The 15,243-nt window shown below is 44.3% G+C and overlaps 1 protein-coding gene across 4 annotated transcripts in view; it reads right to left on the reverse strand.

The window, feature by feature from the left end:
- Positions 1-15,243, reverse strand: part of LOC138736339 (A disintegrin and metalloproteinase with thrombospondin motifs 14-like) — a 112,398-nt gene that overhangs the window by 39,971 nt on the left and 57,184 nt on the right. For all 4 annotated transcript variants that reach the window (XR_011340236.1, XM_069885683.1, XM_069885684.1 and 1 more), the window contains one exon: positions 1,443-1,526. Coding sequence is in view for 3 of the 4 variants with exons in the window: in XM_069885683.1 (XP_069741784.1) it covers positions 1,443-1,526 (84 nt within the window). In the remaining variant the exon portion in view is untranslated. The remainder of the gene's footprint in view (positions 1-1,442; positions 1,527-15,243) is intronic.

Below are 15,243 nucleotides of genomic sequence, written 5' to 3' on the forward strand. Positions count from 1 at the left end.
CAGCCAATGGCAGTGGCTGATTACGTCCCTTTTCTTGAGGCAGCCTCCCACTTACCCCAGTATGAGCCCATTTTAAACATTGCATGGGTAACATTTTAATATCATACATCCAACATTCAGTCCCAGTATTTCGGGTTGGGTTTACAGATGCGCCCAGCGCGTGTCCTCTGTGGATGTGGAGGCTTGGGGTGTCTTTTCCTGAGGGTGTGTATTGTCCATTATCTCAGGGGTACTGTCCGTTGTCTCATTAGCCGATCTCAAGCTCACGTTTTAAGTCCAGTAGCATAGTCTTATCTGGGTTGGTTTGAGATGGGGGGGTGGTTCCCTTACCGGGTGGATGTGCCGTCTGTTTCTTCTGTACACCTTCTCTTCTGAACACACCATGTATGACCTGGGTTCCTGGCTGCTCCTTTTGACTCTGCCCATGCAGCCGTAGCCCTGTGGAGTCTGCACATGACCTGCCCTTCTGCCAATGGCTCGAGTGGTCATCTTTTTCTGTCATAACATTTCTTTTATGTCAGCCTTCTGTTCAGCAGCTGGGCTTGTGCTGCCAGTAGAGTCGTCCTGACCTGTCTTGACATTAACCGTTGCACTGGCAAGCCCAATTTGGTGTCACGAGAGACATTCCTCAGGTTCAGTAGGTTGAGGAACACGTCTGACTTTTCCCTGTGAGACTTTTCCATGAGCTGTTTTGTGCTTCGTACGTCATAGTGAGAGAGGACTGGTGGGAACTGCATATGTCTCTTTAAAGCGTTGAAAGCTTTCTGCCGCTGTTCGTGCCAGGTCCACTCTACGTATCTGTGCATCAGCTACCTCAGTGGGGCTGTCAGTTCGCAGACAGTTGGGGATAAATTTACATTGATGAAGGGGCCAAGCCTGAAACATCGGTTATGTACTTTTTCCTTTGCTACACACAGGACATTGTTTGACCAGCTGAGTTTCTCCAGCATTTTGTGTTTTTACTTTATCTCAATGTATATTTCTTATAGGTCATGCATATCCATATCATCTGCTAATTAGCTAAAATGCAGGAAAGTAATACAGAGCTTGCACACTATTAGTGAAAGAAGGACAACAAATAAAAATGGTCAATGAAAAAAAAAATGAATTAGGAGCACCATTTGAAATGAAGAACAGGAAGAAAACAATCATGTGTGTTACATGGTCATTGCCACTTTGATAATAAGGTTTTCTCTCCAAATGTTGTCTACGCTTGAGGCCTCTTGGCTCTTTGTACTAAATTCCACATCGTTACAATTCTTTTGAAGAAAAAAATTATTGTAATTTGCTGCCCGGAATTATTGAAGATTATAACATACTTAAGGCTCCTACCCAATGGGCTAAATTTCAAAACATAATTAATTTAAAAACATTTAATCATGTGAGGAAAATAAATGACTAACATCCAGAGGCTGGTAATAATCATGCTGTCACTGACTCACCTGTCTGTAGCCGACCATAATCATTCTGACCAAAACAATGTTGATGTGGGTACCCAATGATTCATCATGGTAGATTTCATCAACCTGAAACAACAAAAGGGTCAAAAAAATGTTTTCTATCCAGATATAAGTTTTGAACTCCTGAAGAAGAGGAAGGAGTTCAATGCAGCAAAAACGACTCTATGGAAAAAAGGTTATAAATTTATGTTAAAATACCCAGCGGTACTTCAAATAGTTATCCCGGGGCAGCAAAGCAAACTATTCTAGGATCCGGAAGAAGCACGAAAATTTGCAGAACAACTACAAAACAGACAGAGAGATGAAGAGATGTAACAAGAACAAAAATGACAATAAACTATATATATATATATACATAAAAAATAGAGTATAAGAACTAAGAAGGGAAAGAAAGGGAAGAAAGGAAGTAAGGAGGGAATTAAGAGAGTGACCTTTGTTATATATGAAGATTAAAATCTTTTCTGGGGGGGCTGGGTGGGGAAGAATAACAGTCACTGCGAAATCAGTTGACGCTTGTGAGCGGATTCGCAAATCCAAATGGAGAGGGGAGATGTGGTTGCCTGACAAGGGACAAAGGGCAACTCAGAAAGGGGAGGGACTATTGGGGTTAAAGGAATTTTAGATATGAGAATAGTGGAAATATTTTATGTTTTAGAAATGTCTTATAATGTGTTCAAAAAAAGAAAGCAGAAATGGATAAGAAGGGAAGGTGGTGATGAGGAAACAGAAAGGAAAGATAAACAAAGTATGAAATGACTATGTTGAACTATATGACTTTAAATATTAATGGAATACATAACCAAATCAAAAGGAAAAAAACTGTTAAATTTACTGAAAAAAGAAAAAAATTGATATAGCATTTCGTACAAGAAACACATCTAACTGAAGTGGAACACAAGAAATTAAAGAGAGATTGGATAGGACATGTAACAGCAGCATCATATAATTCAAAAGCCAGAGGAGTAGCTATATTAATCAACGAAAATGTACCAATCAAAATAGAAGAGGAAATAATAGATCCAGCAGGGAGATATGTAATGATAAAATGTCAGATATATTCAGAATTTTGGAATTTACTCATTGTATATTCACCTAATGAAGAAGATCAAAAATTTATGCAAGATATCTTTTTGAAGATAGCAGATGCGCAAGGGAACATACTAATAGGAGGGGATTTTAACCTTAATTTGGACTCAAACATGGATAAAACTGGAAAAAAAACTAACAGAAAGAACAAAGTAACCAAATTTATAATTAAATCGATGCAAGAAATGCAGCGTTTGGATATATGGAGGAAACAACACCCAAAGGAAAAGGAATATTCATATTATTCAGGTAGACATAAAACATACTCAAGGATAGACCTATTCCTGTTATCAGCCCACATTCAAGGGAGAGTTAGGAAAACGGAATATAAAGCTAGACTATTATCGGACCACTCACCCCTGTTATTGGCAAAAGAGCTAGAGGACATCCCACCAAGAATGTATAGGTGGAGATTAAACTCCATGCTACTTAAAAGACAGGATTTTAGAGAATTAATTGAACGACAAATTACAATGTATTTTGAAATAAATATGGAATCAGTGAAAGATAAGTTTATACAATGGGACGCAATGAAAGCGTTCATCAGAGGGGAAATAATAAGTTATGTAACTAAGATGAAGAAGGACTACAATCGGGAAACAGAACAGTTGGAAAGGGAAATAACAAATATAGAAAAAGAATTAACAATAAAGGAAGATACAACTAAAAGAAGAGAATTGGCAGATAAAAAAATAAAATATGAAACACTACAAACATATAAGGTGGAGAGGAACATAATGAAGACAAAACAGAAATATTATGAGCTTGGAGAAAAAACGCACAAAATTCTAGCGTGGCAGCTTAAGACAGAACAAACTAAAAGAATGGTATTGGCATTAAGGAAAAAGGACAAACAAATTACATATAATCCAATGGAGATCAATGAAAACTTTAGAGAATTCTACGAGCAACTATATCAAACTGAAAACGAAGGGAAAGAAGACAAAATAGATGAATTTCTAACTAAAATTGAACTACCAAAATTACAAACAGAGGAGCAAAATAAATTAATAAAACCATTTGAAGTAGAAGAATTACAGGAGATATTAAAAAAACTACCGAACAATAAAACATCAGGAGAGGATGGATTCCCAATAGAATTCTATAAAACATTTAAAGACTTATTAATTAAAGTGGTAGCAAGGGGGAGGCGGCGGCCCCAGTCCGGGCACAGGGAGAGCAGCGGCGGCCCCGGCCCCGGTCCGGGCGAAGGGTAGACGGCGGCGGCCCTGATACGGGCAGGAGCAAGGGGGAGGCGGCGGCCCCAGTCCGGGCACAGGGAGAGCAGCGGCGGCCCCGGCCCCGGTCCGGGCGAAGGGTAGACGGCGGCGGCCCCGATACGGGCAGGAGCAAGGGGGAGGCGGCGGCCCCAGTCCGGGCACAGGGAGAGCAGCGGCGGCCCCGGCCCCGGTCCGGGCGAAGGGTAGACGGCGGCGGCCCCGTTACGGGCAGGAGCAAGGGGGAGACGGCGGCCCCGGCCTCGGTCGAGTGAGGCAGACGGAGGCCCCGGTCCGGACAGGGAGTGGGAGGCGGCGGCCCCAGTCCGGGCACAGGGAGAGCAGCAGCGGCCCCGGCCCCGGTCCGGGCGAAGGGTAGACGGCGGCGGCCCCGATCCGGGCAGGAGCAAGGGGGAGACGGCGGCCCCGGCCTCGGTCGAGTGAGGCAGACGGAGGCCCCGGTCCGGGCAGTATGGACCAACCTAGGAGGGGAGGCAGGCCCCTCCAGCCCGGGTAAGAAACCTGCATAGGAGAAGGCCACTCCGATATAAAACCTACGACCCAAGGACCTCGCTGCCACGTCCCAGCTTGCTTGGCCACGGCACACGAACCATGGGTGTAAAGGGTGGGGCCAGTACTGCGCGCACTGCACTCCACCTAAAAGCTCCTTTGCGCAGGCCCGAGGACAGGTCCACGTCCTCCCCCTCCACGTCCTTCCCCTCCACGTCCTTCCCCTCCACGTCCTCCCCCTCCACGTCCTCCCCCTCCACGTCCTCCCCCTCAAAAGATGCTCACAAACTCAAGCTAGCATGCTGGAACATCAGAACCATGCTAGATAAGACTGACAGCCATCGACCTGAACGTCGGTCTGCCCTCATTGCACATGAACTCCTCAGACTTGACATCGACATAGCCGCTCTCAGTGAAGTCCGCCTGGCAGATGTAGGCAGCTTCCAAGAACGCGGAACGGGCTACACACTCTACTGGTCTGGCAAGCCTTCGGATGAACGACGCCTATCTGGTGTAGGCTTCATGGTCAAGAGCTTCATTGCCTCCAAACTCGAAAACCTTCCGACAGGCCTCTCGGACCGAATCATGTCCATGCGACTCCCACTTCAAAACAAGCGTCACATCACCCTCATCAGTGTCTATGCTCCAACCCTCCAGGCGGAACCAGCAGAAAAGAACAAGTTCTACACCGACCTGCGCAACCTCATCCAACGTACCCCTACAGCCGACAAGGTTGTCATCCTGGGCGACTTCAACGCTCGTGTCGGCAAAGACTCAGAAACCTGGCCAGGAATCCTGGGCAAGCATGGCGTCGGCAAGTGCAACGACAATGGGCGCCTCCTGTTGGAGCTCTGCGCAGAACAGCGGCTTGTCATTACAAACACCCTTTTTCAGCAGAGGGACAGCCTTAAGACCACCTGGATGCATCCCCGATCCAAACACTGGCACCTCCTGGACTACATCCTGGTGCGAGAAAGTGACAAACAAGATGTGCTCCACACCAGGGTCATGCCTAGCGCGGAATGCCACACTGACCACCGGCTGGTTCGCTGCAAGCTCAACCTTCACTTCAAGCCAAAGCCCAGGAACAATAAAGCCCCCAGAAAGAGGTTCAATGTTGGAAAACTGCAGTCAGACGAAGCGAGAGGAAACTTCCAGGCAAACCTCAAAGCAAAGCTCGACGTTGCAACCCGCCTCACGGACCCGTCCCCTGAAACCCTCTGGGATCAGTTGAAGACTACCATACTGCAATCCACTGAAGAGGTACTGGGCTTCTCCTCCAGGAAAAACAAGGACTGGTTTGATGAAAACAGCCAGGAAATCCAGGAGCTGCTGGCAAAGAAGCGAGCTGCCCACCAGGCTCACCTTACAAAGCCGTCCTGTCCAGAGAAGAAACAAGCCTTCCGTCGCGCATGCAGCCATCTTCAGCGCAAACTCCGGGAGATCCAAAATGAGTGGTGGACTAGCCTCGCCAAACGAACACAGCTCAGCGCGGACATTGGCGACTTCAGGGGTTTCTACGAGGCTCTAAAGGCTGTGTACGGCCCCTCACCCCAAGTCCAAAGCCCGCTGCGCAGCTCAGACGGCAAAGTCCTCCTCAGCGACAAGATCTCCATCCTCAACCGATGGTCAGAACACTTCCAATCTCTTTTCAGTACCAACCGCTCAGTCCAAGATTCCGCCCTGCTCCAGCTCCCTCAACAGCCCCTAAGGCTAGAGCTGGATGAGGTTCCCACCCTGGATGAGACATATAAGGCAATCGAACAACTGAAAAGTGGCAAAGCAGCAGGTATGGATGGAATCCCCCCAGAAGTCTGGAAGGCTGGCGGCAAAACTCTGCATGCCAAACTGCATGAGTTTTTCAAGCTTTGTTGGGACCAAGGTAAACTGCCTCAGGATCTTCGTGATGCCACCATCATCACCCTGTACAAAAACAAAGGCGAGAAATCAGACTGCTCAAACTACAGGGGAATCACGCTGCTCTCCATTGCAGGCAAAATCTTCGCTAGGATTCTACTAAATAGAATAATACCTAGTGTCGCTGAGAATATTCTCCCAGAATCACAGTGCGGCTTTCGCGCTAACAGAGGAACCACTGACATGGTCTTTGCCCTCAGACAGCTCCAAGAAAAGTGTAGAGAACAAAACAAAGGACTCTACATCACCTTTGTTGACCTCACCAAAGCCTTCGACACCGTGAGCAAGAAAGGGCTTTGGCAAATACTAGAGCGCATCGGATGTCCCCCAAAGTTCCTCAACATGATTATCCAACTGCACGAAAACCAACAAGGTCGGGTCAGATACAGCAATGAGCTCTCTGAACCCTTCTCCATTAACAATGGCGTGAAGCAAGGCTGTGTTCTCGCACCAACCCTCTTTTCAATCTTCTTCAGCATGATGCTGAACCAAGCCATGAAAGACCCCAACAATGAAGACGCTGTTTACATCCGGTACCGCACGGATGGCAGTCTCTTCAATCTGAGGCGCCTGCAAGCTCACACCAAGACACAAGAGAAACTTGTCCGTGAACTACTCTTTGCAGATGATGCCGCTTTAGTTGCCCATTCAGAGCCAGCTCTTCAGCGCTTGACGTCCTGCTTTGCGGAAACTGCCAAAATGTTTGGCCTGGAAGTCAGCCTGAAGAAAACTGAGGTCCTCCATCAGCCAGCTCCCCACCATGACTACCAGCCCCCCCACATCTCCATCGGGCACACAAAACTCAAAACGGTCAACCAGTTTACCTATCTCGGCTGCACCATTTCATCAGATGCAAGGATCGACAATGAGATAGACAACAGACTCGCCAAGGCAAATAGCGCCTTTGGAAGACTACACAAAAGAGTCTGGAAAAAACAACCAACTGAAAAACCTCACAAAGATAAGCGTATACAGAGCCGTTGTCATACCCACACTCCTGTTCGGCTCCGAATCATGGGTCCTCTACCGGCACCACCTACGGCTCCTAGAACGCTTCCACCAGCGTTGTCTCCGCTCCATCCTCAACATCCATTGGAGCGCTCACACCCCTAACGTCGAGGTACTCGAGATGGCAGAGGTCGACAGCATCGAGTCCACGCTGCTGAAGATCCAGCTGCGCTGGATGGGTCACGTCTCCAGAATGGAGGACCATCGCCTTCCCAAGATCGTATTATATGGCGAGCTCTCCACTGGCCACCGTGACAGAGGTGCACCAAAGAAAAGGTACAAGGACTGCCTAAAGAAATCTCTTGGTGCCTGCCACATTGACCACCGCCAGTGGGCTGATAACGCCTCAAACCGTGCATCTTGGCGCCTCACAGTTTGGCGGGCAGCAGCCTCCTTTGAAGAAGACCGCAGAGCCCACCTCACTGACAAAAGGCAAAGGAGGAAAAACCCAACACCCAACCCCAACCAACCAATTTTCCCTTGCAACCGCTGCAATCGTGTCTGCCTGTCCCGCATCGGACTGGTCAGCCACAAACGAGCCTGCAGCTGACGTGGACTTTTTACCCCCTCCATAAATCTTCGTCCGCGAAGCCAAGCCAAAGAAAGAATTCCTCCCCTCCTGGAAGTAATCAACCAGATTGATAAAACATAAAACATACCATATTCATGCAAAACAGCAATAATTACAGTAATACCAAAGACAGGGAAAGATCCACTTGCACCAGCATCATATAGACCAATATCTCTACTTAACACAGATTATAAGATAATAGCTAAACTATTAGCAAACAGATTGGCCAACTATGTACCAAAAATAGTAAATCTAGACCAAACTGGATTTATTAAAAAAAGACGAACAACAGACAATATCTGTAAATTTATTAACTTAATTCATGCAGTAGAAGGAAATAAAACTCCAACAGTAGTGGTTGCTTTAGACGCAGAGAAGGCCTTTGACAGAGTAGAATGGAATTATTTATTCAAAGTACTACAAAAATTCAGCCTACCAGATAAATATATTAATTGGATTAAAGCATTATATAAGGGACTATTGGCGAAGCTGACAGTAAATGGAGTAATCAAACCAATTTAAATTAAGCAGGTCAACTAGGCAAGGATGTCCACTATCTCCCTCACTTTTCGTGTTAGCTATAGAACCACTAGCAGAACTGATAAGAACAGAAAATAAAATAAGAGGGATAAAAATAAAAGAGAAAAAATATAAAATCTGTCTATTTGCAGATGATGTTATAATATACTTAATAGAACCAGAAATATCAATAAAAGAATTACATAGGAAATTGAAGGAATATGGAGAAGTATCGGGGTACAAGATCAACGCAAATAAAAGTGAAGCAATGCCAATGAATAATGCGGATTTCACAAAGTTTAAGAAAGAATCGCCATTTAGATGGCAAACACAAGCAATGCGATACATAGGTATACACCTAAATAAAAATCTCGGCCATCTATATAAACTAAATTACCATCCATTAATGAAAAAATTACAAGACGACTTAGAGCATTGGAAAGACTTACCACTAACACTGATAGGAAGGATAAACTGTATTAAAATGAACATTTTCCCAAGGATACAATACCTATTTCAGTCATTACCAATACACCCAGCAGAGAAATTCTTCAAGGATTTAAAGAAAATAATAAGGAAATTCTTATGGAAAGGGGGGAAACTGAGGATAGCACTAGATAAATTGACAGAATGGTACAAACAAGGAGGCTTACTACTACCAAACTTTAAGAATTATAATAGAGCCGCACAATTAAGATACCTATCAGATTTTTATCAAACATGGGAAAAACCAGATTGGACCAGATGAGAACTAGATAAAATAGGGGAGAAGATACCTGAACATATACTATATAAATGGGATGAAAAATTGGTGCAACGTAGGAATTCACCGGTATTGCATCATCTGCTCAACATTTGGAAGAAGATTCATGTAGAAAGGAACAAAACAAATTACCAACTACCAAAACTAATATTGATGCAAAATCAACTAATCCCTTTCACAATAGATAACCTTTCCTTTAGAGAATGGCAGAGAAAAGGGATCAAAAGAATAGAAAATTGTTTTTTGGGAAATAAATTATTATCCTTTGAACAAATGAAGGATAAATATAATATAACTCACGATACAATGTTTGCATACTACCAACTGAAAACCTACTTGAAGGACAAATTGGGAAACAGTCTAAGGTTACCAGAAGGAAGCAATTTTGAATATGTGATTACAGACACAATGATAATTAAAAAATTTGTAACAAACATGTACATCAAACTGCAAGAAAAGGAAAACGAGGAAACAAACGGTAAACCTAAACAAAAATGGGAACAAGATCTAAACATAAAGATAAAGAATGAAACATGGGAGAAGCTATGTTCCGGAGCTATGAGAAATACAATAAACACGAGGTTACGCATGATACAATATAACTGGATACACAGGCTATACATCACACCTCAAAAGTTAAATAAATGGGACCCAACAGTATCAGACAGATGATTTCGCTGTAAAAAGGAAACGGGAACAACAATTCATGCAATTTGGACATGTGAGAAAGTAGAAAAATTTTGGGAAGATCTAAACCAGATATTAAATAAAATCACAAAAAGCAATATACCAAAAAAACCCAGAGATCTTCCTCCTAAGTAATATAAGAAACAAAGAATTTGGACTTGATTTGGATGGAGCACAAAAAAGATTTGTTATGATAGCCCTAGCTGTAGCAAAAAAATGTATTATGTCAACCTGGAAATTAGAAGACAACTTGAGAATACAACAATGGTACATAGAAATGAATAAATGTATTCCATTAGAAAAAAATAACATAATTTAAGAAATAACATTACAATATTCGAACAAATATGGGAGCCATACATGAAACACAATAGAGAAATCCTACCATGGACTTCCACCACCTAAAATGACAGAAGGAGAAGACAACGAAAAGAACTGACTCAATAAAATTTCTTGTTTATTTTTATTAAGTGACAACATTGTTTAACGGGTTTAATGTATCTTATCGATTGAACTTCAAATAAATGGGGAAGGGGGTGAGGGAGGGAGGGAAGGGAGGGGGGGAAAGGGGGAGAAAACAACACTGTATATATTTAAGAAGAAAAATGTCTGTATGTATCTTGGTCAAAATGGTTTATAGTGTGAAAAATAAAAAAAATTAAAAAAAACCTGAAACAACAAAACCATACCATCTTAAATTAGATGTAAACAAGCTGCAGTTGGGTGACGTTTTCCCCCATAGATATATGATCGTCAAGCTCAGCAATGCATAAGAACTCCTAGTTAAGGTAACAGCATTTGCTTTAATCACTTAACACTGTAGAAATATATAGTTTACATATAGAATAATTCACTAAAAAGGAATGCCTGCAGTGTTTGATAGAAGATGCATCAAATATTTCCAACCACTGCATCTTTTCTTGAACCAGTTACCAGTTTCCCTGAACATGATCAAATGTGCATTATGGATCAAATCCAAGGTTTTAACATTTCGGGATTTTAAAACAGCTATCAGTAATTTTTGGATTTACTAACACAGTATTTCACACAATTCTCTTTGTAATTGAAATTTGGGAGAACTGGAAATATAACCATCTTCAATCACTCCATAGTTTCCAATTCTTGGAGCTTGTCGATAAATCATTATTGATGTTCAAATTACATTCCTTTTTAAACAATTTTGCATGATCAATCAATGAGGTGGTACAGTGGTACAATGAGTGGAGCTGCTACCTTGGAGTTGAAGCAATCCTGACCTTTATTGCTCTCTACGTGGAGTTTGCACATTCTCCCTTTGATTGCATGTGCTTTCCCTGGGTTCTCCAATTTCCTCCCACATTGCGCAGCACAGTTAGCGTGACACTACTGCAGCATCAGTGACCCGAGTTTGAAACCAGGGCTGTCTGCAAGGAGTTTGTACGTTCTCCTCGTGTCTGCGCGGGTTTCCTCCCATCTTTCAAGATGTATGTGGGTTGTAGGTTAATTAGGGTATTTGGGCAGCATGGGCCAGAAAGGCCTGTTACTGTGCTCTATGTCAAAATTAAAAAGTTCAAAGACATGTGCAAGTTAATCGGCTACTCTAAATTTCTCCTAGAATCTAGGGGAAATTCACTGGAATCTGGGCTGAATAAAATGGTATCAGCGTGCATTGGTACCAGTATTTAATCAGGATTGGAGAGGCTGGTTTCTGCACAATATTATGGTGATTCTGTGATTACCTGTCTGACATTAAACCGGATTCGCAAGAGATCACCTTGCTCAAAATTATTTTTTTTTTTTGGTTTGGTGACAGTCAAGAAAATGAAAACTTCTGCAATATATATTTTTTAAAATATAAATACAGCAATATTCCAAGGACAGTTTATTTCCCGCTGCTGTCAAGAGTCCTGAATGAACCTCGGTTTAGTAAGATAATGCTGCCTTTGCTCCATTCTCACTGATCTCCCCGTAACACTGCACTTTATTTGGTTTCATTTGTTGTACTTGTATAGGCTCATTTGCTGTATAGCACACAGAACAAAGCTTTTCAGCTTTGTAAACCACATTCATCATTCAGAGCAGAGAAACAGAAAAATAGGACATTCAAAGCAATCACGTCTGATTGTCCATCATCTCCATATTCCTGGTCTTTGCTGATCAATTGTCAGGAATAATTTGTCGCTTTTCTTGAGTTTACTATTATATTTGAGCATATGTGAAATATTGAGTTGATATACCTTGCAGGTTTCGCTTCTTTAGGCAACTCTGACTTCAAATCCCCGGACTCAGCTCACCCAGCCATCAGTACCTGGAAAGGGCCCCCAGCTATGGGCAAATAGCACATGTCCATCTGGCAGTTGTGACAGAGCGCGGGAAACATTTTCCCTAGCGGTCTGCAGCAGCAAACTCGGTGGGCAAAGGATCCGTAAGGACAGTGGCCAGTGAGCACGGTCTTGGAACAGACCACTGCGGGGCGATCGCGTGTCACTCTGGCTGTCGGGCCTCGCACTCCGCCAGGCTCAGAGGCGTGGGACCCAGAGGGAGGCATTTGTCCTGGGCAAGCACTCGCCTCCAAGTCCTTGCCATGGCATATGGTGCCTAAAGCTGAAAAGCTACAAGGCACAGTGTTTATCTTTGCTTGCGAATGGATGGATGTTGTACAGTTTAAATTGTTTCCATATGGTAAACAAAACGTGTAAAATATCAGAGATATATTTCTGTGGTTTTTTTTAGATTGTTCTCTCAAGTGGTTTCACACCTCAAATCTTCCTCCTCACAGGAGAGAGAATTGAGTGTGTGGCTGGGGTGGGAAGAATCCTTCAGAGGAAACACAAAGTGTAGGTGGAGTAACTGGAGGATGGTCCTGATGATCTGCAGTTTTATTGTGAGGACCTGCAGCAGTTCCCATGTTATGCATTGTTGACAGGATACTTTTGATGACACATCTTTCAATTTGAACATGCCGAATTTACTCAACCTTCTGAGCAAGTCGAGGCATTGGGGCACTTTCTTATTCATTGCACCGATGTGGTTAGGACAGGTCATTGGCTGTATTTACATCCAAGAACTTAAAGTAGTCTACTACAGGTACATAAACCGAAACCTCAGAAGACCGAACACTTTTTCCCATGGACGTCGTCTGCGTACCAAAGCTCATGTTTGGCGACCCAAATGCAGCCCATCCCTGCCAATTAGGAGCATATCTACACAAAATAGTGCCTATGGCAGGGATGGCCAATGCATCAAAATAAACCCGTAACAAGGAGGTCTCGCAAGAGCTGGCCTTGGTGGCTGCCATGTTGTTTTTGCCATTGTATAATTGAGAGTGAATGCTAGGTCAAGGAAGGAGGACAAGTGTACCACACATGAACGTTCCTTTTATGTCAGGGGCAACGGCGATCATCTGGGGGGGAGGAGGGGCGACCCTTCAAGTCACATTAGTGTGTATCTTTTTTTTGCGTGAATCGGAAATCAGCGCAACTAGTTAACGTACTGCCGTTACTAGTATTCAAAAAATTCAAAATTCGTGGAAGTTTCTGGTTCCATGGGTTTCGTACAAAAGATTACGTACCTGTATCTCCATCTCAGTGCCATTGATGTGGACATAGCAGTGAATTCCACCCCTCTTCCAGAAGTCTATGCTCAACCTTTTTGTCTAGCTGTCACGGAGGGAGAGGTTGTTGGCACAAAGCCACTATACTACTTCCTTTCAATAACCAGACTTGTCATTGCCTCTGGCCACCTTTGTGCCAACATGCATGCCTTGCTTGAGCATAAGAGGTAGAAACAACACCCTTTTTACTCTCAAGGGTCTGTAGGGCCAGATCCAGCTCCAAGTGTCATCGTTTGCAAGAGTAACAACCTGAGTATCAACCTGGACAAGACAAAGGAGATGATCGTGGACTTCAGGAGGACCAGAAACAACCACCCTCCACTACACATCAACAACTCTGCAGTGGAGAGAGTGAAGAGCACCAAGTTCCTTGGAGTCCACCTAACTAATGGCCTATCATGGATATTCAACATCTCCTACTTGTAAGGAAGGAGCAACAACATCTACACTTCCTGAGAAGACGGAAGTAGGCAAGGCCACCATCATGTCAACCTTTGATTGGAGCTCTATTGAGAGCATCCTGGGCCGGCTGCATCACAGTGTGGTATGGTTGCTGCCTACAAGGACTCTACATCACCTTTGTTGACCTCACCAAAGCCTTCGACACCGTGAGTAGAAAAAGGCTTTGGCAAATACTAGAACGCCTCGGATGCCCCCCAAAGTTCCTCAACATGGTTATCCAACTGCACGAAAATCAACAAGGTCGGGTCAGATACAGCAATGAGCTCTCTGAACCCTTCTCCATTAACAATGGCGTGAAGCAAGGCTGCGTTCTCGCACCAACCCTCTTTTCAATCTTCTTCAGCATGATGCTGAAACAAGCCATGAAAGACCTCAACAATGAAGACGCTGTTTACATCCGGTACCGCACGGATGGCAGTCTCTTCAATCTGAGGCGCCTGCAAGCTCACACCAAGACACAAGAGCAACTTGTCTGTGAACTACTCTTTGCAGACGATGCCACTTTAGTTGCCCATTCAGAGCCAGCTCTTCAGCGCTTGACGTCCTGTTTTGCGGAAACTGCCAAAATGTTTGGCCTGGAAGTCAGCCTGAAGTAAACTGAGGTCCTCCATCAGCCAGCTCCCCACCATGACTACCAGCCCCCCCACATCTCCATCGGGCACACAAAACTCAAAACGGTCAACCAATTTACCAATCTCGGCTGCACCATTTCATTGGATGCAAGGATCGACAACGAGATAGACAACAGACTCACTAAGGCAAAGAGCGCCTTTGGAAGACTACACAAAAGAGTCTGGAAAAACAACCAACTGAAAAACCTCACAAAGATGAGCGTATACAGAGCTGTTGTCTACCCACACTCTTGTTCGGCTCCAAATCATGGGTCCTCTACCGGCACCACCTACGGCTCCTAGAACGCTTCCACCAGCGTTGTCTCCGCTCCATCCTCAACATTCATTGGAGTGACTTCATCACCAACATCGAAGTACTCGAGATGGCAGAGGCCGACAGCACTGAATCCACGTTGCTGAAGATCCAACTGCGCTGGGTAGGTCACATCTCCAGAATGGAGGACCATCGCCTTCCCAAAATTGTGTTATATGGCGAGCTCTCCACTGGCCACTGAGACAGAGGTGCACCAAAGAAGAGGTACAAGGACTGCCTAAAGAAATCTCTTGGTGCCTACCACATTGACCACCGCCAGTGGGCTGATATCACCTCAAACCGTGCATCTTGACACCTCACAGTTTGGCGGGCAGCAACCTCCTTTGAAGAAGACCGCAGAGCCCACCTCACTGACAAAAGACAAAGGAGGAAAAACCCAACACCTAACCCCAACCAACCAATTTTCCCTTGCAACCGCTGCAACCGTGTCTGCCTGTCCCACATCGGATTTGTCAGCCACAAACGAGCCTGCAGCTGACGTGGACATTTACCCCCTCCATAAATCT

Source organism: Narcine bancroftii, chromosome 6 (genome assembly GCF_036971445.1).
Source record: "Narcine bancroftii isolate sNarBan1 chromosome 6, sNarBan1.hap1, whole genome shotgun sequence".
Taxonomy (NCBI): domain Eukaryota; kingdom Metazoa; phylum Chordata; class Chondrichthyes; order Torpediniformes; family Narcinidae; genus Narcine; species Narcine bancroftii.